Here is a 25,565-nt window from a genome sequence, read left to right as displayed (position 1 = left end):
ATTTTTATAAACTTTTCTAGCTTTCAGCTGCTTATGTAAATTAAAAACAAGTGATTTTTATCCTTCAAATAAATAATGTGCCCCTGACTCATCGGTACTATGCCACCTTCATCCCATTGATCTAATATTTTAACGGAATGTATAAAAATAATATAGGTGCAGTGGCGAGCAAACATTTCCGTCTTGTTTATTTTATAGCAATTTCCAGTTTTTGGCTGTTTAAGTGAGTGGACACAAGTAATTTCCACACTGAAAAAAAATGTGCCCTTTACTCATAGATAAGTTACATTTTCATCCCTTTGACCTTAGATTTTGACAGCACGTATAAGAATAATACACAGAGGCACGCAAAAGTTTTCAGCCAGTATATTTTTATAGCATTTTGCAGCTTTTGGCTGTTTAGGTGAGTGGAAAACAAATAATTTTTATCCTTCAAATATTGTGTCTCTTCTCATAGGCGCTACACCACCTTTATCCCATTTATCATTATTTTAGCATCATGTATATAGATACAGTGACGCGCAAAAATTTCCAGCCAGTAAAATTTTTTAAAACAATTTCTAGCTTTTTGCTGTTTAAACAAGAAGAAAACCAATAGTTTTTACCCTGCAAAAAATGGAACCTTAGTCCTTGACAAGATAAAAACTTCATCCCATTGATCATATGTTACATTTTGACAGCATGTCTAAATGTAATATTCAGTGGCATGCAAGTTTCCGACTTGTATACTTTTTATAACCTTTTCTAGTATTCGTATACTTATATAATTGAAAAACAAGCAATGTTTATCCTTCAAATAGTGAAACTTTTGTCATGGCACTATACCACTTTCATCCTATTGATCTTATGTTGATCTTATCCTTTCATCCTATTGATCTTATGAATCAAATATCTTTAAAGCAATTTTTAAAATGTTTGCATCCATTTTTTCAGCTTAACAGAGATTCATCAAGCTTAAAAATCCATCCAAAGAACTAACATGAAAATAATTCTACTGCTTTCATGTTTTATTTCTGTGGCATATTGTACGCTTATTATAATTAGAAGAGGCGATGATAAACTCTGGGAAGAGTACAAGGTAATGTATTTTGAGTAAAACATTAAAATAAACTTTGAAAAAATAAACTGAACTTACTTTGCTATTTGTTATTGGAATTGATTCAACTGTACTGGTGTTCACAATTAAAAGAATTTTCAGGATTATCTCCAGAACTGCTCTGTATTGTGCATAAGCGTATGTGTTCTTAATTACATAGTGACCTAACATAGAACAAACTTTAATCATACAAACTGTCAACAACTACAAAACAGTAGCTAAATATGTTGCCAAACAAGAAAGATAAAGGAAGTAAACTAAATAAAACAAACATTATTATGCATTTGTGTCTGGAACATGCTCTATTAGGCAGACTTTATATAGATTTGATAGAATACAAGTAATACTTTGATATACTAAAAAAGAATAATATACTAATAATAATCATTCAACTGTTATAATGCACACGCATGACTGTGCGTGACACGCATCGTTGTCGGAAGGTGTCACAAGTTAGCAACAGTGTCACACTCAAACTAAATATAAAGGTTATTTAGGGGATATGATCTCCTCTTACAGACATACAGACTTTGCATAGTAGCGTTATACTGGAAATAACGCAGTTTAGGATTTTCTGAGGTAATTTGTTTTAATCGCTGTTTGCAAGTCTCGGTTGGCCAACAAGATCTCCGGATCTGAATTTTAAGGAACATACTTAAGATCCGAGCAAGTCACAAATTCCAAATGCAAGTCACAAACTCCATCTAACAGCTACATGCAGGACATAAAAAGAGCGTTGCTCAACGTGTGGTGCCAATTGTCACAGAAATTTCGAAACTCCAAGTAAGGACGTTTCGGTCACGTTAACGTCCCCCCTGGTCATTTCTGTTTTTCTCTTTTAGATATTGAAGTCTAAAAAATTTTACCAAATATGCGAAACATACAAATGTAATTGTAGTAATCCTTTTTTCTATTTTTTATTAATTTTTGACTGCTAAGATTTATTCTCTTTTCAAAAATATTTGTTTTTGTTTCTTTTCAAGGTAGGAATTATTTGATGAAAGTTTCTAGATTACACCTCGTGGAGATAGTTAATGCAGGAATCCTTGGTTATTTATTCACTAAGCTTTAAAATCATATTACATCAATTCATAATAATCAACATAATTACATAAATAATGGAATACAAAAAAGGATAGTTTTTATTGAAACTTAGAGAAAAGTTTTTCGCTAATTCATTAGAAAATTGTGGGCAATCCCTCGTAAATATATGTAATAATTTAAAGGTTTAATTCCACACTTGATAGTTTTTAAATACGTAATAAGCATTTAAAATTTCTGATTTTTCTGAATAATATATATAAATAAATAGGCAAAAACTGTCCTAATGTGTCTAAATCATTTAGCTCTTCTACCTTTTTGGGAGGAAAAATCAAGTCATATTTTATCTTTGTTTATGGCTTAATGCATGGCATGGTATTACGTAGCATTAATTCGACTGTTAAAAAGCTATGGATACTAACTTGGGTATTATTTGGCAAAAAGGTAGCAAGTGCTTAAATGGGTAAAAACATTATCTCTTTTTTGTTAGTTATTAACTTGACCAATGACTCAAATAATTTACACTTTAAGAAAAGTGCAGTAGTTGTTATTTGGTGGGGTTTAAATTTTACTGCATACTGGAAGTTTAGACATCCCTAAAAAAGTATAGCAATTTTTTTTATAGAACTCGGCCAATATTTATGGGGAAAATTCAAAATTCTTTGATTAAATCAGTATCTTAATAACTAAGCATTACTTTTATACCTTGCTTTTAAAGTAATTTTATTGAATAACACGTTAAAAATATTTTTAAACACTCAATTATTCGACATTTAGAAAATAATTTTAATCTATATTATAGCACAATATATTAAAAAATCGGTTCAAAGTTGAACCATAATAAGGGTTGAATCATAAGAGGTGGAACTTTGCTGCCACCTTAACAAGGAATTAGTTTGAAGTACACTATTGGAAATTTCTCGGAAAAAATGGTTACATAACAATTTAATTGTTATTTTATCATCTTCAAATAAAACAGTCAAGTGATCATAAATAACACGGTAATAAAACTGTTCACAGTGAGAAAAACCGTTTATTAACTGCTGTTCCCTAATACGTTTAACAACCACATTTTTACCGCATCAACTAAGACGATGAATTCAGTTAGTTCCTTGTAGCCGAGAGGGCTATTGTCAATCTCATAACCAACAAAAAGGGGGGGTTCGAGTCTCAGCGTAAACACCACAATATTTCCTCCATTCCCTTCTAACACCTCAGGAGTTCCCATTGAGCTGCACTCCCCAATTTGTGATCCTGGACTATTAGAATACGATACTATCATTCACACATAGATGGCAGCACCTTAAAGCTGCTTAATACTTTGTATTCATGGTATTTTGTATAACTATACAAGTTGCAAAAGTGTTTCAAAACCGTAAAGGTAAAAAATATTCTTTACCGTAAACCGTCTTTACCGTCAGATGGATGAACAGAATGCTGCTTGTCATTTTACCGTAATTTCTGAATGAAAATTCTTATAGTGAAGTAGATTGTTACATCTATTGTAGCAACATAGTTCAGTTTCTCAAATTTTATAAGGATAAAATTTCTACCTTAAAAAATTTCTACCTTAGGATAAAATTTCTACCTTAGTTACCACAGAAAATTTATCTACAATTTTGCATTTATAAATTCCTATTTCATTTTTGAACGCTTAAGAAACTCTTTAAATGTTTTTGGCTCAAGAAATTATTAAATTTTAATGCTATAAATAGATCTAATAGATCTAATATGAAATTTACCTTGTTTTTCAAAATTATTATTTAGTTATAAGGTTTCAAAACTAGCAACTTTTACCTTCAATACGTTACCGAGTTTTATTCCACCAAAATACTTTTTCTTAACAAATTCCTGCATAACTCTGCATTTTGCAAATATTTTTTAGTAGAACCATTTAATTTCTGAATTAGAAATCAGTTGAGATTCTGCCAACTGTATTAGTTTTGACGAAATTTCTGAAATTCTTGACAATTACTGACTTACATTACTAAATTAATTACTAATTAAGTAATTAATAACTTACTAAATTAAATTACTTACATTTTTAATAATTTATCTCTCCGCGCGCAGCCAAATCAAGAATTTTTAATTACGTTATTTCCTTACTAAAAAGAGCTAACTGTTTTAAAAAAATTCAAGTTGATATGTGATTAACACTTTGTGTACATTCTTCGTTGTGTCATTGAATAATACATCTTTTGAAATTTAAAAAAAAAAAATCTTTGTTAGCAGAACTGAGTTTTTTATTTCAATTCAAGAATTATGTTCCTAAACTCATTACATTATTTTCCACTCTTCATTTTTTCCTCTACATTGCATGGTACATTCTTTTAAGAGAAACTTAATTAGCTGTATTTAAAAAAGCTTTAATTTTAAGGGTATATTTATCTACATAATGTGGATCTAGTTTGAGTATAATTTTGCAACATGTCATTTTGAAGAAAGCAGACTGATATTGTAGCTACTTTTTTATTTATAAACATTTATGCATTCTTACAAATGAACTCTTCTCTTATGATAAATTTGTAAAGGTACATTTGCGTTGCATTTAGAATCATTTCTCGAAAAAATACTCAGATCTGGATGATGCGTTAAAAAGGCCCATTTTTGATAAAGCTCTGCAAGAAATGTGGGAACACAATAAAGGATACCACAAGGGTGAACAATCCTTCAGCATGGGACTTAATCATTTCTCTGATATGGTAAGCTTTTTTTAATTTTTTTAACCAGTTCATCCTTTTAGATTGTGTCATCATAAGAAGCAACGCTTTTAACGAACAATAGACTAATTTTATAATTGTTAAGTGACAGTAACAGATATTTACAACAGTTAAGCGAGGTTTTAGTCATTCTTAAAACAGTGCCACCTATGATTAATATGAAAATGACATCATAATGAAGAAAAGCCACAATTTATTAAATTAAAATTTTCATCTTGATACTATAATTTCACTTAATATGTGATTTTCAGTGCATTGTTTAAAAGTTAAAACTTTTCTTCGAGTTTAAGTCTAACAAACTGTTTCTTCTTTTATTATTTTCCTTATTAAAAGAGCTCTTATTTTATTTTTTTATTATTAGATCCCACTTAGTTGAGATATTATAGCTATTAACAATCAGTACTAAAAATGTACAAAAACGGACACAAATGGCATAAATTTTTGTGATAATATCTTTCAAACTGTATAACTGATAATATCTTTCAAACTGTACCATACTTAAGGAGTATATTTCAAGAAAACGTTTTTAAAAATGAGAAGAAAGTTTTTAAACTGAAATTCTAATTAAATGAATAAAAACAATTGCTTCCAATAAATAAGTATTTACATCTATTAAAAAAGCAGCAATTAAATCTTGTTTAGCATTTGATGCAAAAGTAGCATTTCTTAGGAACATTAGTTTATCTCTGGCTTGAAATCAGTTTAGATGCATGTAAATTACTCCGTGAATAGGATACTCTCAATTCGAAAAGAAGAAGACCGCTGATACACAACCACCTGACCTAAGACCCCAGTGCTAGCTGGTTTCTTATAAGCAAGATGGGGAATTAATATCCTGGATATTACTGACTAAGATCGAACCAAGTTTCTCCATATAAGTTAGAACGTTAATTAACGTGAAATTAATTAAATACAACATTGCACATCGAATTTGGTGAAATATATTTCCTCTTGTCTACGTTTTTTATTTTACCTAGACCAACTATTTGTTTATGCATTTTATTGTATCCGTGATTATTTTTATATTGTGATCTTGTAACTTTGTTGTATAATAAGTTTGTTTATTTTCTGTATGGCTTTGTGTCCGCGTTTTTGTGTTAAGTAAGAAATAAGCCTAATCTTCCTTTGTGTAAGAATATAAAATGTGTCACTTAAGAGAATTCATATTTGATGAGCTAGGCTCACTCTGAATGAAGAGAATGAAGAAAACAGTTGCTAACATAGACAAATGCCACGTTTCAACAGCCAATCAGGATCTATACCCACAATGACGTCTCTTGCAGTTGTGGCGTCAGAGTAACGCATTTTCCAAAGGATGTTTTGCCCTAGACACAGTAGAGCCTTTATTAATCCTCGAAGTATTCTTCTTAATATCCTTCTTTGAATTGTTCTGTTTGTCCTACTTGACAAAGGTTTATAAGTCTTAATTGAGCACGCCAGCCTGCAAATGTATGTAAGGCCAATAAACCAATAACTTTAGTAGGAAACTTTTGGTTCAGTTGTAAAATTGATGAGTACTACCTTAGCAAATATTGCTAGTTAATTAGTATTAGTTTACTTCCTGAGTATTAAATTCTGTTAAATGATAAATTCTTCTGGAAACGGAGAAAAGAAAAGTTAATAAATTATCAAGAATTACTTATATTGTAACTTTAAATAACAGTTTTTATCCAAATTTATTCCTTCATTAGTTCTAACTGTAGCTATTTGTTAGACTGTACCATATTAAATATTACCATTTTGGAATTTCTTCTATTAAGCTGGCTTTGGAAGAAAGAAACAACGAGCTTTAGAACTTTACTCTGTTGTATCTAACCGTTACAGTGTTTTTAGATATGAGCTGGTTCTGAAACAAATTGTTTAAACATTGTTTTCTTTTTATACCTAATTTTTAATTTATTAATAACAATTATTATTATTATTTAATTTATAATTGTTTAATTTATCACCTAATAAGCTTAATTTAATAAAAAACAATAAATTGCACAAAATCTCTAAATAATATTTTTGCGTAGAATTTCTCAACGTATTAAAGCATAAAGGGCATGTAGGATAAAGAATATTAAAAATACCTATTGTAAATGTCAAATTTTTGGTTCTGTTTTCAGACTGATGACGAAATTAATGCTTTAGCTTCAGGATTGGAAGACAAAATGGAGTGCAACAATAAGAGTTTACTGTACTCACCTCCATCCAACCATCCAATACCTGACGGCATCGACTGGAATAAAAGAGGATACGTCACAAGAGTTATGAATCAAGTAAGGAATTTCATGCTTCATGAAAAACATAGAAATGAATGGGGAGTGGTCATTTTATTTCCTAAAAGTACACCTCAAAACATTGTTAGAAATATCATAACACTTTTAACCATAATTTAGTTTAAATTTGCTGCAACCTTAATATACAAGTTAAATTATAGTCCTTAATCCTTCTTGAACTTGGTCGAGTTCATTTCGGCGACAATCACTTGAAGGACAGGCTGTTTCATCGATACTACTTCGTAGATAGATCATTTAATCTACTAGGAAAGTCGTTTCGATGACAGGCCATTTCGTCGGTAAAGGGTCATTTTGTCGACAGGGTCGTTTCGTTGACAATATATAAAGTTAACTTTACACTGAGGATGCGTATTGTGACCTGGCACCACTAATAAATTTATGTCTTGTCATTGATGTTCCATTTTGATTTGTTTATTTTTATCCAAGCAATTTTGTATAAATGAAAAAGAATGAAACTGGAGAAAACAAGATCTAAAACAGTTGATGCCTTACAATTTTAATAACCCTACCAAAGTTTTTTTTTTAAAAACAGTATATTTAAATTTAAATTTGCATCCAAAGAACAGAAATAACAAATGTAAAAATGCATTCAATTCAAATTGTCTTTCGGAATTTTTAATGTATTTATTCCGAAGCTACATTTTTAAATTTGTTCGCAAGAATACCATATGAATTAGTTTACTTATGTTTAAACAATTATTTTAGGTCTATGATTATTTTCATAGCTGTGAGAACTAAACTGATGTCCTTGGTTTTTCTAAAGTATAAACAAAAAAAATTTCAAAATAAAAAATAATATTTTTAAAAACCACGTTTTTGTAGTGGAGAATAATAATTAAAAAAAATTTGAAAAACGAAAAACGTGGGGCGCATGAAATACAAAACAGTAATGTTATATTAGTGTGTGTATGTGTGCTCTTGAGAATATGTATATGTATATCTGTAATTGTGTCTGAATGTGGATGTGGAATATGTTTGTGTATATGCATATGTACGTGGATGCATATATGGCTGTGCGTGTGTATGAGTAAGAAAATGTGCATATGTACTATTATGTATTTCATGCTCCCCACGTTTTTCGTTTTTCAATTTTTTTTTAAAATTATTATTTTCCACTACAAAAACGTGGTTCTTAAAAATATTATTTTTTATTTTGAATTATTTTATTTTAAATTATAATTTTTTTAATTTTTAATTCTTATTTTATATTTTTTAGAAATTATTACTTTTTAATTATTATTCTTCACTACAAAAAACGTGGTTTTTAAAAATATATATTTCTATTTAGATTATTTTTCTTAGTCAAGAGTAGTCAAGACTACTACAAGACCACTACTAAAATAATAGAACTTTCATTTTATGCTGATGACAACCAAAACAATCTGGAAATGAATGAGGAAAACTGGATCCTACCACGTGATTTTTCAGCCAATGATATAATACTCCGACAATAAAAAAATTTTCACCTGACACCTAATTTGAAATAATGGAATCGACAACAAAAGACAATCTCGAAAAAAAAAATTTTTTTTTTAATTTTAATTTTATTTTACTTTGTTTGTCTTTTTTCTCTTCATTTTCATGCATTGTCATCCAATTCTGAACTATGTGCCAAATTTGAAGTTTGTAGCTAGTCGGGAAGTTAGTTTAAAGTCGATTACAAAATTGCACCCGGACAGACATACACGAAGGCAAGTTTACATAAACGTGGTAAAAAATGAACAATTTTACTGCAAAAAATTCTGTTTTTCCCCCCAAGATATTCATCAATAAAGAATAATAGAACATTTGTATTACATATAATTCCATTTGATTTTAAAAATAATTTGATTGTTATCGTCATACTAGAGCCACAATGGGTTGTTTACAATGATCAGGGATCATGCTTTTAGGAATGACTTGAGGACAATGCTTGCGCACATATGAGCATTACACTATTACAAGATGTATACACACAAACTGTATACAAGATGTACACATCAACCAGTTTCATTTAAACGTCCCCCAACTAAGTATTAATTGATTAGAAAATTGTTTTTAAATACAATTATCAGTTCTAAAATTATTTCAGTATTCACTAATATAGAAATCAATATTTCTCATATTCATTAATTCACTGTCATTTCTTCATTATTTTTTCTCTCTTTATACACTTGCTACATCCAGAATAATTCCCTGTAGCAATTACAATTGTCTTAGCAATGCTAATCTATTAAAAATTGAACATAAACATACAACCTTAGAAGTAAATAGGGGTGAAATACCATTGGAACAATAAATGTGCCAAGTTTCAGTTTCTGTAAACTGACAAGCAGTAAGAGAAGTAGACAATTTTAAATTTAAAAAAAAATGCTTCATCTGTGGCAGTTTCAAAATAGTATACAAATTTGGCATTAGGCTAGGTTTGAAAGATTCCAACAAACACTAAATTGAAAAAAAAAGCAAATGACGTACCGCTTAACCTAACAAATCCTGAAAATAGTTTTAATATTACGCTTAACAGTGTCATGAAATGGCCGTGTCAACGAAAGACCCGTTTAAAAACGATACTGTCTACGAAATGAAACAGTCAACGAAACGACCCTTTAGACAAAATAGCTGTGTTGACGTAATGAACCTCCTAACGAAACAATTTTCTCAAGGAAATACCTGTCAACAAAATGATGGACGAAAAGACCGTGTTAACGAAATGGCCCTTTCAACAAAATGACCTTTTCAATAAAATGGCCCTTCGACAAAGTGGTGTCGATAAAACGGCCTGTCGATGAAGTGATTTATAACCAGCATTAAAAGGCAGACCCAATTCTGAGTTCAAGTTTCAATTTCGTAGCCTTGTAATTTTGAACCTAATCCAGAAGACAAGGGAACTCCTGTATCAAGCATCGGAACAAGCATGCCTTTGTGGAAAATTTTTTGGTGGACTAAACCACATTTGCGTTACATGGAAAGAAATACCACGAAAACTTCCCAAGGTTTACTGTACTGTAAGGGGATTCTAATCCATTACCCGACTACTACTGAGGATATTTTATGTCATATCAAAGTGATAGGTGTGAGCAGGGAGAAGAATTAGTCAACGCTGGGATTCGAACTTGGGTCAACAGCCATCGCTCCTATAGATGAAGTGATTGACGAACTGGATCCCTTGAACTAGATCGTATAATAATGTGGTTCAACCTTAACAGAAATGTATTCAGTATACCTTATTTAGTACTATATTTTGTTAGGTTGGAACAAATTTGTATGGTCGTATGATTCTAAGTAGAAACTATTTCTCTGAGAGTAAACCGATACATTTTTGATCAGCGAAAAAAAGCTTATTTCAGATTCATCATTAAAATTGAATAAATAAAACAGGCATTCAAGCTATGGTTCGAGCTACCTCTTTCCCTTATGCGATAGTTTTGGTTCCTCAAGGTATAAGCATAAGTTAATTTTTAAAGCATAAGTTAGTTCTTAAAGAATTTATTGCAAATAAAAATATTCAAGGAAAAATATATAATCTTTTTCTAATAATTTGTCATAAATAATTAACATTAAAAAGGTAATTTCTAATAGTAATCCTTTTTTCATTTTTTTTCCAAATTATTTCTACATTTCCATAAACTCATTAACAGCTATTCTAAATAGGAATACCATTCTTGATATTTAATGTGTCATTTTCAACAGCTTGCCTCGCATTTTATCACAATAATGCCAAACTATGCCTTACAGAGTCTAACCGTCATTCAGTCTCACTTAGGTTTTTTTACTGTAGCTTAGCAATTCCTTACAGTCCTGTTTCGCAGCATTCTGGAATAAACTTTCTTAACGAGAGCCTCGTCTACTTTTCAAATAAGAATTTTCCATTTGAAGCATTGAATAAGATGTTTTGACCCAATACATGCCGAATTCATTCTCCAATTTTGCCCCAGCCATTCCAATTCTAAACCATTCAGTTGAAGTGCTTTAGCACAACGTTTTTGCTGGTTGTTACCTGATTATGAGTAAATAATATATAAAATATGCAGACAATCAAAGCCACGAATAAAATATTTCATGTCTTGGGATGTCATTTTATAAACAAACTGAAAGCTAAAATAAAATAAATCCAAGATGTGGTGCCAAACATTTATAGCCTTTTAATTTTAAATTCACAAAAACAAGATAAGTAGGTCATCAAAGTCTTTCATTAAACTAGCGTCTTGGACCATTCAGTATCGCTACCGATAACTCAGGAGATGTGCGCTCTTTCCCTTCCTTATTCTGTATCTGAAATGACGACTCCGGATCAGCGCTTTTATTAAGAAAATTATACTCTAAGATAAATCCTATATTTTATAAATACTATGCTGTGGTGGGATTCAAACCCACGCCTCTAAAAACTGATGCCTAAACCCAGTGTCTAAGGCCATCCGACCATGCTACCTCTCTTAACTCTAAGACATGCAGCATTGCCGGGATAGCCTGGTCGGTAGGGCACTGGCCCCATGTCCAAGGGGTCGTGGGTTCGATCCCCACCGGCCAAAGACTCCCCGTGTAGTAAATGGTTGCTGATTAAATCTGTCGAGTCGCTAAGTCCTTCATGTTCCCATAACAAATCAATACCTCTGAGGGTATTGATCCAGGAGTTTCCTTGTCTTCTGGATTGGTTCAAAACTACAAGGCTACGGAGTTGAACAATAGTAGTCGTAAACCCAAATTCGGGTCGGCTGTTCAACGACTGATAAAATAAATAAATAAAGACATATAGCATGATCCCCACCGGCTAAAGACTATGTAGTAAATGGTAACTGATGCGCGCTAAATCTGCCGATTCACAAAGTCCTCCAGGTTCCCGTAACAAATCAATACCTCTGGGGGTACTGATCCAGGAGTTTCCTTGTCTTCTGGATTGGTTCAAAATTGCAAGGCTACGGAGTTGAGCATTAGTAGTCGTAAACCCTAAATTGGGCCGGCTGTTCAACAATGGTTACATAAAAAAGATATTTAGCATAGCGTAAGACTATGCATAGACTCCTACGTTTCTTTTTTCATTCTTTTGTGCATGCACTACCGAAAATAATAACTGATAAAAGTATTATCTTGCCATTCCTATGCAAAAAAGTTCAATAATTCGCAAAAAAAATCATATGAAAGTTTTGTAATAATCTGCTATAGAGCAAAATACATTTTTTTTTCTCTTAAGAAACTGTTTGGCAGCGGTGGGAGTCGAACCCACACCTACGAAGAGACTGATGCCTTAAACATTGAATAACTTTTGAATTCAATATAGATTTTTGATTGCCTTCACAAAAAAAGCATTTTATAACCAATTTTAAAGTTAGGATATATTTTTCATTCAAATGCTCTTTCTTTTCCCCATCTACGCTTGTTATTTGACGAACATTTTTCATTTTTCAATTTAAGGGTAGGTGTGGTGCCTGCTGGGCTTTCTCTGGAGTCGCTGCTTTGGAAGGGCAATTGAAAAGAAGACATGGAAAATTGGTAAAACTAAGCGAGCAGCAATTGACGGATTGCTCAACATTAACAGGTATGAATTTTTCACAATCGCTAAAATTATTAATATGATAAGTAAATAAAATAAAAATTTTAAAGACTTCGTCTTCGGAATCTCAGAATCTTTCAGAAGGAGGAGAAAAAATTAAATTCACCAGACATAAAACGAAAGAAATAGAGAAAATTGCTTTCGTACTTTCAGAAATTCATGTTTTTCAAATTGAGGAGCACCCCTACAATTTTTTCGTCTTAGAACTGAGAAAAATCAAATTTTTTTATCATTTTTTACCTACCTGAAAAAGTTACTCATTTTCAATTTTTATTGTATTTTATTAAGTTTTCCCTTTTAGTTCAGCTTCTGTTATTTTGTTTAGCTCGAAAGTTGCTAAGTATAATTTCCATATTGCTAAGTATAATTTCCATTGCAGTATAATTGAATTTTGACAGGTAAAAAAATTAAATTGATCATTGCAAAAACGTTAATGTCTATTTTCAAAATTCTCACACATGGAGGGCACCATAATCAGAATATATTTTAAAAATTCTTGCTAAAAATTAAGTTAAAAAGGCTATTTACCCAATAGGAGAGGCATATAAATAATAAAGAGCGAAAAAACATAAAAATGTTATCAAAGTTTGTGGAATTGCCAGTTGATGCAGATGAGGGACATCAAAACTATAGTACGGCTTTCAGGAGAACTCCTCCAGACACCCGTCTCGCATCATGGTAGGTGCTATGGTTACGAGGAAAGGTCGCTTTGAATAGGGGTGTGGATAGTTTTGTCAATCTCAGCGTAGGTCGTCATAAGTAAACCAATCGACATCTTCTCTCCTCCATTTCACTCGCATTAGAAATGTGCTCTCGCTTGTTACCATAGCAGCAGACAGCACCAGACTTTCAGTCTGGAGGAGTTTTCCTCAAAGCCGCACTATACAGGGTTATTCAAAATTCCCTCCGGGGTTTCGAAGCGTTATAGTAAAAAAACGAAGACGAATATGGCAAAAAAGAACATATGAAATTATTCCGAAAGTATTCAAGTTTTGATTCAAGCAGTTGCCGGTAGATGGCAGTAACATGTACCACTGAAGTCAGTTGTAGTAAAGAAAAATGGCGTTTACAGGCGGAGGGAATTATGAATAACCCTGTATATCGTTTACCTGAAGAAAGCTAGGAAGTAATTTCTAAACAATCCCTTTTAACTTCTGTTTTATTTATTAATCAAGAAGCTTTGAATTTTTTTTATTCCCATTGTCTTCCATTTATAAGCGCTTTTTTTTTCTTTTTAACTCTCCTAAATATAAATTTTGACCCCTAATGTATATACTTCTTTTGACTCCATTTTTGAAAAAATACAAGAAAGGTGGTCATTAAGGGACATTCTGTTTAACATACCTGTCATGCGTTGGTGAGCAATGTAACAATGTTTGAAAATGTCCGTGATCAAAACTTTTTAGAGAATAAATACGGTTTATGTTATATTTAAAAACATAAACATTCTTAAGATCTTAAGTATAATAATTAGAAACTTTTTGTGCAGGTAATAGCCAATGTGGCGGTGGTCAGATGTGCCGAGCATATGAGGCTGCAATTGTGCATGGAGGAATCGACACAGAAGACTCTTATCCATACGAAGATAAAGTAAATATGAATATACAATTTCTTTTATTTAAAATATATCGATCCAAAATGAATGCTATCTTTCAAATTGGTGATGTACCGACAAAGGTGTTCCGAGTGGAGGTATATGTAATCCTCCTTTAAAATGGAGGTATATGAGAATGCTTACATGACTCACCCGCCCTGAAGAGGTTAATAATGGCAATTTATCATCAATAATCGTCAGATTAGTGGGAAGTGCGCGTTATTGTTCGACTTACATTGCCCAGAATTCCCAATTCCATTGCATTTTTTAAAGGTTAAGTGTCAGTGCCCGGTATACATTTGTCTAGGGTATTCTGCAAGCTAATGTTTTTTTCTAAGGTTGATTGCCACTATTCTCGTATTCTTCCTACTGATGTTTATTATTAGATTGATTGCCAATTGCCACAGCTCTGGTGTTTTCCACACTGATGTTCTCTTTAAGGTTTATTGCCACTACTCCGGTACTCTTTAAACTGATGTTTATTTAAGATTGATTGCCACTATTCTCGTATTCTTCCTAATGATGTTCATTATTAAATTGATTGCCAATTGCCACAGCTCTGGTATTTTCTACACTGATGTTCTCTTCAAGGTTTATTGCCACTACTTCGGTACTCTTTACACTGATGTTTTTTTAAGATTGATTGCCACTATTCTCGTATTCTTCCTACTGATGTTCAATATTAGATTGATTGTTAATTGCCACAGCTCTGGTATTTTCCACACTGATGTTCTCTTTAAGATTTATTGCCACTACTCCGGTACTCTTCACACTGTTTTTTTAAGGTTGATTGCCACTATTCTCGTATTCTTCCTACTGATGTTCATAATTAGATTGACCGCCAATTGTCACAGCTCTGGTATTTTCCACACTGATGTTCTCTTTAAGGTTTATTGCCACTACTCCGGTACTCTTTACACTGATGTTTTTTCAAGGTTGATTGCCACTATTCTCGTATTCTTCCTACTGATGTTCATTATTAGATTAACTGCCAATTGCCACAGCTTTGGTATTTTCCACACTGATGTTCTTTTTAAGGTTTATTACATGTAAATCCGTATGTAAATCCACAAAGTTGTTCCGAGTGGATCAGGTATATGTAAATCCTTACGTTTGAGATGGTGGGGGAGGAGAAACTTGCTTATTATTCCAGTTTGAGGTAGTGAATTGGTTATACAAACGAGTTTTCTTCAAAATAAATTTCAATATAATTAATATATTACAATGAATAAATTTGTATAATTTATACGGCACATAATACAAAGCATAATATTTCATATTAAAGTATTCCTTTAGTTTTTTAGATGTTAGGATATGTTTTGTTTATTTTTTTTATTTATTTTTTTTATTTATTTCTTACAATGGATTAAAGATATATAAGACAAAATATTAATGTATAAAATACTGGTTGTTAGTGACGTGATCATCATTAACCTTTCCGGGACGGGTGAGCTTTGAAAATATTCGTAGGGAATTAGAACCAGGATGGAAAAAAATTAAAAGCTGTAGCTTATGTCAGGGCAAGTTCAATTTGCTTTTACTTTTATTTTAAATCTAACACATCAGATCAATATTGCTGGATGTTGTTGTTAACTAGGTATTTGACGCCACCAACTGATGTATTTGCACTGTGTAGACATGTACTTGTTATTGTTAAAAGTGTAACTGTATAATTTTTTATTTGTTCTTGTTCTAAATAGTGGTTATATAATAAAGCAAACTATTATTACTCCCCATCCACAAATAAATTGTTATAAAAATAGTCTATCTACCAGCTTTATAAGAAATAGTCCCTTTAATAGTTTCAACATATAATATTCTTGTTTCTGGTTCGCAATATTTTGTGTTTCAAGCGCACTACCCTTTTAAATTTAAATTTTTTTCTGAGTGAAAAAAATATTATTTTGTGTCTGTGCAACTTCTTCAGTATATTATTATTATTACTAGCTGAATACTCGTTTTCCGTATAAGTTGGGGGGAAAACTAAATAATCAATGAATCAGTAATGCATGAGTTCAACTCTACGAAATCACGCACAGAACTTCAAGAGCTATACCAACACAATTAATTAAGTTTAAATCATTCCAGTTACTATTATTATTATTTGTTGCTACTATTATTATTTATTGCTAAATCAATCATTATTTACTCAAGTTCACTAAAATGTCACCAACCCTCTTTATCCACACTGCTCTTCATTTAGCATTATTTACCTGCAATAGTTATCTATCATTCTTTCTTACTATTTCCTAACAGCAAAATAACTCATTGGATCAACATTCATGAATCTTAGCTCAATAGGGGCTCAAGGGGCCGTTATTTTTCCGAAATTGGCCCTATATAGAATTATCCGATTCACCCGATATCTTACAGCCACTTTACATCCAATATCGGCTCTTATGAAATTGTCTGATTCACCCGATATTTTACAGCCACTTTACATCCAATATCGGCTCTTATGAAATTGTCTGATTCACCCGATATCTTACAGCCACTTTACATCCAATATCGGCTCTTATGAAATTGTCTGATTCACCCGATATTTTACAGCCACTTTACATCCAATATCGGCTCTTATGAAATTGTCTGATTCACCCGATATCTTACAGCCACTTTACATCCAATATCGGCTCTTATGAAATTGTCTGATTCACCCGATATTTTACAGCCACTTTACATCCAATATCGGCTCTTATGAAATTGTCTGATTCACCCGATATCTTACAGCCACTTTACATCCAATATCGGCTCTTATGAAATTGTCTGATTCACCCGATATTTTACAGCCACTTTACATCCAATATCGGTTCTTATGAAATTGTCTGATTCACCCGATATCTTACAGCCACTTTACATCCAATATCGGCTCTTATGAAATTGTCTGATTCACCCGATATTTTACAGCCACTTTACATCCAATATCGGCTCTTATGAAATTGTCTGATTCACCCGATATCTTACAGCCACTTTACATCCAATATCGGCTCTTATGAAATTGTCTGATTCACCCGATATCTTACAGCCACTTTACATCCAATATCGGCTCTTATGAAATTGTCTGATTCACCCGATATTTTACAGCCACTTTACATCCAATATCGGCTCTTATGAAATTGTCTGATTCACCCGATATCTTACAGCCACTTTACATCCAATATCGGCTCTTATGAAATTGTCTGATTCACCCGATATTTTACAGCCACTTTACATCCAATATCGGCTCTTATGAAATTGTCTGATTCACCCGATATTTTACAGCCACTTTACATCCAATATCGGCTCTTATGAAATTGTCTGATTCACCCGATATCTTACAGCCACTTTACATCCAATATCGGCTCTTATGAAATTGTCTGATTCACCCGATATTTTACAGCCACTTTACATCCAATATCGGCTCTTATGAAATTGTCTGATTCACCCGATATCTTACAGCCACTTTACATCCAATATCGGCTCTTATGAAATTGTCTGATTCACCCGATATTTTACAGCCACTTTACATCCAATATCGGCTCTTATGAAATTGTCTGATTCACCCGATATTTTACAGCCACTTTACATCCAATATCGGCTCTTATGAAATTGTCTGATTCACCCGATATCTTACAGCCACTTTACATCCAATATCGGCTCTTATGAAATTGTCTGATTCACCCGATATCTTACAGCCACTTTACATCCAATATCGGCTCTTATGAAATTGTCTGATTCACCCGTTATCTTACAGCCACTTTACATCCAATATCGGCTCTTATGAAATTGTCTGATTCACCCGATATTTTACAGCCACTTTACATCCAATATCGGCTCTTATGAAATTGTCTGATTCACCCGATATTTTACAGCCACTTTACATCCAATATCGGCTCTTATGAAATTGTCTGATTCACCCGATATCTTACAGCCACTTTACATCCAATATCGGCTCTTATGAAATTGTCTGATTCACCCGATATTTTACAGCCACTTTACATCCAATATCGGCTCTTATGAAATTGTCTGATTCACCCGATATCTTACAGCCACTTTACATCCAATATCGGCTCTTATGAAATTGTCTGATTCACCCGATATTTTACAGCCACTTTACATCCAATATCGGCTCTTATGAAATTGTCTGATTCACCCGATATCTTACAGCCACTTTACATCCAATATCGGCTCTTATGAAATTGTCTGATTCACCCGATATTTTACAGCCACTTTACATCCAATATCGGCTCTTATGAAATTGTCTGATTCACCCGATATCTTACAGCCACTTTACATCCAATATCGGCTCTTATGAAATTGTCTGATTCACCCGATATTTTACAGCCACTTTACATCCAATATCGGCTCTTATGAAATTGTCTGATTCACCCGATATTTTACAGCCACTTTACATCCAATATCGGCTCTTATGAAATTGTCTGATTCACCCGATATCTTACAGCCACTTTACATCCAATATCGGCTCTTATGAAATTGTCTGATTCACCCGATATCTTACAGCCACTTTACATCCAATATCGGCTCTTATGAAATTGTCTGATTCACCCGATATTTTACAGCCACTTTACATCCAATATCGGCTCTTATGAAATTGTCTGATTCACCCGATATCTTACAGCCACTTTACATCCAATATCGGCTCTTATGAAATTGTCTGATTCACCCGATATCTTACAGCCACTTTACATCCAATATCGGCTCTTATGAAATTGTCTGATTCACCCGATATCTTACAGCCACTTTACATCCAATATCGGCTCTTATGAAATTGTCTGATTCACCCGATATTTTACAGCCACTTTACATCCAATATCGGCTCTTATGAAATTGTCTGATTCACCCGATATTTTACAGCCACTTTACATCCAATATCGGCTCTTATGAAATTGTCTGATTCACCTGATATTTTACAGCCACTTTACATCCAATATCGGCCCTTATGAAATTGTCTGATTCACCCGATATTTTACAGCCACTTTACATCCAATATCGGTCCTTATGAAATTGTCCGATTCACCTGATATTTTATATTTATTATTTAGCCAATATAGACCCTATATTGACCTATAAAAGCCCTATATAGTGAATTCTATGACCAATGTTAAAAAAATCTAAATATTCCAATATTGGTCCTTCGGTGCATGTTCTTATACGGCCCATATTGTGCAAAATTCTGAGCCTAACTGTTAGGCAAGGTAAAATTGTTGCTAAGGTTATTCTTCGCGGTGATTATTTTTTAAGTTTCAATTATTATTCAAAATTAATAGCTGAAAACTAAAATTGATTTTCTTTTAATACATTAATCCAGCGATATTACCCATTTTTTAAGTATTATTTTAAGATAAACATGTGTAGTTTTCATTTCACAACTATCAAATGATAAATAAGCTAAATTTACTTTTTTAAAAGTAATAATTAAGGGTAGGGATAGCCTAATCGGTAGGGCGCGGGGGCCCCATGTCAGAGAGTTTGTGGGTTCGAACCCCGGAAAGGCCGAAGACTCCCCGTGTAGTAAAGTGATTATTGCACGTTAAATCTGTCGAGTCACAAAAATCTTCATGCTCCCATAACAAATCAAAACCTCTGGGGGTACTGGATTGGAGATCGATCGTTCTCTGATTCAGGGCAAAAGTACGATCAGTGGATGAATGAATGGGCCCGCCCTATAAACGGGTGCGACGTATTATGTGGCAGAAGTCGAATTCTTGGCCATAGATGGCGCCACTGAAAAACAAGAAACGCACACTCTGCCTTAAATTTGCTCTGTTTTATCAAGCAATCTTACCCGTGTGGCAAGTGGCATTAGAAACAACAACAACACAACAAAAATAATAATCAATCTTGTAATAGGTTTTATTAAAACTGTATCCAGACAATGTATGCAATTAAAACAACATGTTACAAAGTAACTAATGTGAAAATATGCTAAATATAAAAGAAATTAACATTTGGAAAAAAATTTCAGGGTGGAGATTGCAGGTTTTCACCGGAAAATATTGGCTCCCCTATCAAAGGATATTTAGAGATACCCTATGGAGATGAACATGCTCTGTTAATGGCTGTGGCTCTGATTGGACCTGTAGCTGCTGGATTAGATGGATATCGGCCAAAATTTCGACACTACAAGTAACTTCAATGAATTCATAATAAATAATATGCACAGGGGTAGTTAAAATCAAATAAAATTTCCTTAGAGCAAAAATCTGCCATAAAAAAATAAAATTTAGAACACCACGCATGAAGAGGGTGCTTAATGAACAAAAAACACAAATTATAAACAGAAAAATTTATTTATAGTAAATGTACAGTGCTTTTTTGTTTGTTTTGTTTTCGTCAAATGCTTGCCCAAAATACGTTATAGGGAGTTCAATCGCTATACGATGGGCTCCTCAACCTAAATGTAGCAACATGACATGCTACGCTTGCTTATGCATTGAGTTTAGTTTCATTATGAAATCGTTTTTAGTGTTATCTTCCCTTCATGATTCTTTTAACCCCTTAACGATCGGTTAATTTTCAAGAAAACGGTCATAAAAGTGCCTCTTTTTTGGCTTTTGTATTTCGTATTTGATTAGTGCTGACATCTAGCTTTAAATAAACTAACTATCTACAATCACCTTAAAAATATCCTGATACTGCCATCTGGTGAGTAAAATGAGAAGTAAAATGTTTCCCGGGCAAAAGAAATGAATTAGTTTTAGTCTTATTGACGCGTTACTACTGAACACTCCAGCCCGTTAATATCACTGGAGCGAGAAATAGAGGGCGAAACCTCACCCCGTCATTTTCACGGGAACGAGAAGGAAGGGGTTAATTAAGCAATCGTGTTTCATTGTTCTTTCTCTTGTAATGACATAACGCAGAATGATATTGTGACGCTTCGCTTTTTAAACCACCCTAAATCGCATTGGCCCGCTTTCTGGTGCACGAAACGCACCATTTATAAGTCAAAATGTGAACAATATTTAATTGCTAATTTCTTTCTCTTGGTTAATATGTTAATATAAGGTATATACCAAGTTTTTCCTAAACGTCCGCCTATCAGAACGGACTCTATATTGCTCTTAACGTAACTTTAATTATAACCATTTTGTAGCATAACTTTAATTATATTTTTCATGCGAATTTTACTTATGAACATTTTTATTACGTTCATTACAGTTGGAATAGAAGTTTATTCTTGATTGAAAATATGTTAAAGGAAATGCATTAGAATACGATTATTAAAAAAATTCTTTTTTAAAATGTTCGAACTAAACTAAGTATTGTAAAAACATTTCGAAACTAAAATATTGTAATTTGATTCAAATAGTCAAATTATTTCTTTTAATTTCATTTATCATGCTTTTTTAAAATATTGTTTTATGTTAGGTTTGAATTTTTCATGATTGAATTATGTTTAAAAAAAAAACAAGAACATGAAAATTATATCAAATTAAAAACAAAATTTCTATCTAAAAATATTAGAAAAATCAAAATTCAAGAAAAATCGATTTAATTTGATTCAGACAGTTAAAAACAAACTTTAATCAACATAACGTTAAAAAACAAACAAACGCAATGCTGAAGAGAAAATTATGATTATTATCAATTGTTTTATCAACTAACACAATTGATAAAAATCATAACTTTCTTTGGCTTCTAGTTTGTTGGATAAAAGTTCCTTTATCAGCTAAAAAGTTCATTCATGGTCAACTATACATAGAAGCACAAAAAAGTGTCCTTCTGGTTTACATACTTTTCTATAGCTGTTTCTATTTATACATATTTGCATAAATAAATACATATCAGTTATTATGTATTATTATGTACATTTTTTCTTTTGCTTTTAAAGTTTTATTATTCTTGTTTTAATGCATTTACTGTTATTCTCATGAAGTTTATTTTACCGTTCTATGTTTTTGTATTTTTTTCTTTTTTTCGCTGCTATAATCTTCTGCATCTGCGATGCATGGAGGCCAATGATGTAAAATCAATTGCTTTTGCAAATAAAAGAAGGAAGTAAACATTATTTTTCTTAACTTTTTTTTAGAAGTGGAATCTATGACGATCCAGGATGTAGCAACACAACTTTAGATCATGCTCTAACAATTACTGGATACGGAACTGAAAATGGAAAAGATTACTGGATTGTGAAAAATAGGCAAGTATAAAAATAATAAACAGGATAAAAGAAAAAATTATTTCCCCCAGCCTTATAAAGAGAGTATGGTGTTGGTAGCTATCGACAATGTCAACCTCAAAATCAATTATGAAAAGGTATCCCGACCTAGAGTCGAGTTAACATGTCTTACATGCTAGTGAATTATAGTTGTAATTTTGTAGTGGAAGATACGCTACAGTACTCTCCCACCAGAATTACAGCTGTGATAGAATTCGATACATGGATACCACTAGTTGCTATATTCGTGCCAGACCGGGTGAGCTGGATTAAGGTCACCGGGTTTTGTACATTAGTCATGAGAGCTGTATTAAGATCATGGTCGTAGTCGCTCCTGTGTTGTCTTTAGCAGTCAGGTGTTTGCAGGCTGAAGTTGTGTGTGATCGAGACGTGACTGAGTAGCAACAGTGCGAGGAGGTGGATAATGTCGCAGTCTCAAGTCAACTGTTCAATTTGGACCATCCATCGAAGTAGGCGTTACTGTCTAGGTAAGCGTATTCATATCGAAGTGGGAGTTTCTGCCAAGGTAGGTCACCACGAAGGTATCACGTATCATGGTAGGTATCACGTCCGAAGGTTACCAATGTGGGGATAGTTGTTATCGAACATGTCAACCGTCATCTATGAAAAAGTACCCCGACATAGAATCGAGTTAACATGTCTTATATACTAGTGAATTGTAGTTGTAATTTTGTAGTGGTAGATACGCTATAAGAGAAAACTTTCCTAAATAAATAATTTTTACCATAAAATGTGGGGTCTGAAAGCAAAGTACGAATCATGATAGGATTTCTGCTTGGTGAAACTACCAGGAGATCGCGTTTCCAAATAGAAGGATAATCGGTGGTGGCTTGTCTCTTGGCCTCCTAAGTCTCCCTTTCTAGTTCCTATTTCCCTTTGTCTAGATTTTTTTTTCTCCTCTGGCGATATCTATAAAACATAGTTTACGGAACGCTGACATAGCACCAGAGAACATTCATTGTCGTACTGAATTCTGCCGTCCAAGAATCTTTCAACTCCGCGTGATTTCCTCCATCAATTTGAAACCTGTATTGAAGCAGGCTGTCTCGCATTTGAGAATGGTTTTGTGAAGTTTTCAATTTCAAAGAATTTTTTGTTATTTCAGTATCGCGTTCTCCATTTTTTACGAGGATTATGTTGTTGTGGTCTTGAATATATCAGTGCTAAATATTTCATAAAGTTTGGCGGGTGAGTTTTTCGTCTGAGGACAGAATAGGATGGTGAGACGAGTTTAAGCGGATTATAAAAATATTTTTTAAGTGTACTCATTGCAAAACAACCTGTTTTCTTAAAATAGCATCACAGTAATTTGGAAATATTCTTTTAAAAATAAAAGTCTCGTTTTTTAATTTTAAGTGTCCAAATTTTTTTTAAAAAAAGTACTTTATACAAAAATAAATAAATAAAGCAGGATTGTACATGATGTTGCACACCGCCTATGATGAGTTTGTATTTTTGACAATATTTAAATGACAGTGATTTAGGAATTTTTCAACGCAAAAAGAGCTATGCAAATAAATGTAAATATTTTAAGAACGCCTGTTTGTTCATTCTGTATAAGCTATCTATTTTAAAAAAAACAAAGTTTTATTTTACATGGTTTCCTCACAGAGGTTAATGGTGCCCTCGCGTCGGTTAATTTTTAAATCTGGAGAACGCAGCTCAAAATGCGTGTTTACAAAAATGGACATAGTTCTTTTGGAAAATGGAGATAAAATTCGAATTTCTTTTCATTGTATAGTTCTTTATTTAAAGAATAAAATAACGAATTTAAATAACTTCGTAATATGATATCGTTCATTTGCATAAATATATTTATCACTAGTTACATTTAATTAAATTATACTTTTTCTTTAAAAGTCTTTAAAATCCAGTAGTTATTTTTATAGGGAGGCCACGGCTGCTGAAAATGTATAATATTGTTATTAAATAAACGTTACAAGTATTTTAAAACTCCCACTATTGTTTTGAGAATCAATGCTACTAATTTTGTGCGTACACCATGTATAAGTACACCATGTACCAATTTAGTACACCATGTATAATAATATGAAGAAAAAAAAACAGATAGAGTGCAAAATATAAAATCCTCTAATGAAAACTGTTAAATAATTTCAGTTGGAGTACACGCTGGGGTGAAGACGGATTTGCAAAAATGGTACGAAACAAACACAATCAATGTGGCCTGGCAAGTAGGGCTCTCTTCCCAGTATTAGATGCAAAGCCGGATGGATCACCTGTACTATTAGGACCTAGAGCCATGTAATCTGACCACAAAGAAGAGTGCTTGATTTATTGAATTTAATCTACCAATTCAATAGTAATTAAAACTATGCCTATACTAAAGCATGTGTAATGTGCATACAAGTTCTTATAATATTGTCAGATGCCATATGAACTTCATTGCGGATACTTCGGGGTTTGATGAAGTTTAATTTATTTTAGAAAGTTTCATGTTGCATAAAATTTTATTGTAAGAAATTTCATTGTATCATATACTCAAAAAATACAATTATTATTTAATAATACATAGAAATATTACTTTTATACTATTATACAGTAATAGATGTATACAGAAAATTTTAGAAATAAAAAGAGCATAGTGAATAAGTTATTGGTGTAAAAGTATTTTTCGAATTTAAATTTTGTTTAAAGAAGTGCTTCATAAAGTGTAAACTACGTTGAATTTAAAGCCAATTTCAATTTAAAAAATGTTAAAGATAGGATGCTCCTCTTCTTCTTCAAAAAATAAATAAATGAAATAAAATTATACATGTATAATTTGTTTATTATATATATATATATAATAACAGGGCTACATCCCTGTTATCATTGTTGTATTCAGCTTTAATGCAGTCATAAGCTATAATACGTTCTAAAAAGGTTTATTTAAAGGTAGGCTGGTGGTCATAACAGTTCACATCCCCACTCCACAAGGGAGGGGGTGTGGACAAAACTCCGGATGGTTCCGGCAGATGTTTATTGGAACACGTTATTCAGCAAGAGACATGCAAAAACCATCGGTCCCGCATTAAATACTTACAGATTTAGATGTAAACTGGTTCCAGTCGTACATACCTTGTAACTCTACGCATTATGGAAAATCATTTAATGCTTCCTAATATG

The 25,565-nt window shown here is 32.5% G+C and overlaps 1 protein-coding gene across 1 annotated transcript in view; it reads left to right on the top strand.

The window, feature by feature from the left end:
* The window catches only part of LOC107446106 (digestive cysteine proteinase 1), a 31,692-nt gene extending 6,639 nt beyond the window's left edge, over positions 1-25,053 (top strand). Inside the window, exons 2-9 of the mRNA XM_021147768.4 lie at positions 934-1,078; positions 4,690-4,839; positions 6,966-7,118; positions 12,528-12,651; positions 14,156-14,256; positions 20,223-20,383; positions 22,290-22,400; positions 24,558-25,053. Coding sequence (XP_021003427.3) covers positions 980-1,078; positions 4,690-4,839; positions 6,966-7,118; positions 12,528-12,651; positions 14,156-14,256; positions 20,223-20,383; positions 22,290-22,400; positions 24,558-24,705 — 1,047 coding nt within the window. The 5' untranslated portion in view covers positions 934-979 and the 3' untranslated portion in view covers positions 24,706-25,053. The remainder of the gene's footprint in view (positions 1-933; positions 1,079-4,689; positions 4,840-6,965; positions 7,119-12,527; positions 12,652-14,155; positions 14,257-20,222; positions 20,384-22,289; positions 22,401-24,557) is intronic.
* Positions 25,054-25,565: the final 512 nt, after the last annotated feature.

The sequence above is a fragment of the Parasteatoda tepidariorum genome, chromosome 1 (assembly GCF_982258835.1).
Source record: "Parasteatoda tepidariorum strain Cologne lab strain chromosome 1, Ptep-v5.0, whole genome shotgun sequence".
Taxonomy (NCBI): domain Eukaryota; kingdom Metazoa; phylum Arthropoda; class Arachnida; order Araneae; family Theridiidae; genus Parasteatoda; species Parasteatoda tepidariorum.
This window is presented reverse-complemented; position numbering and strand designations above follow the sequence as displayed.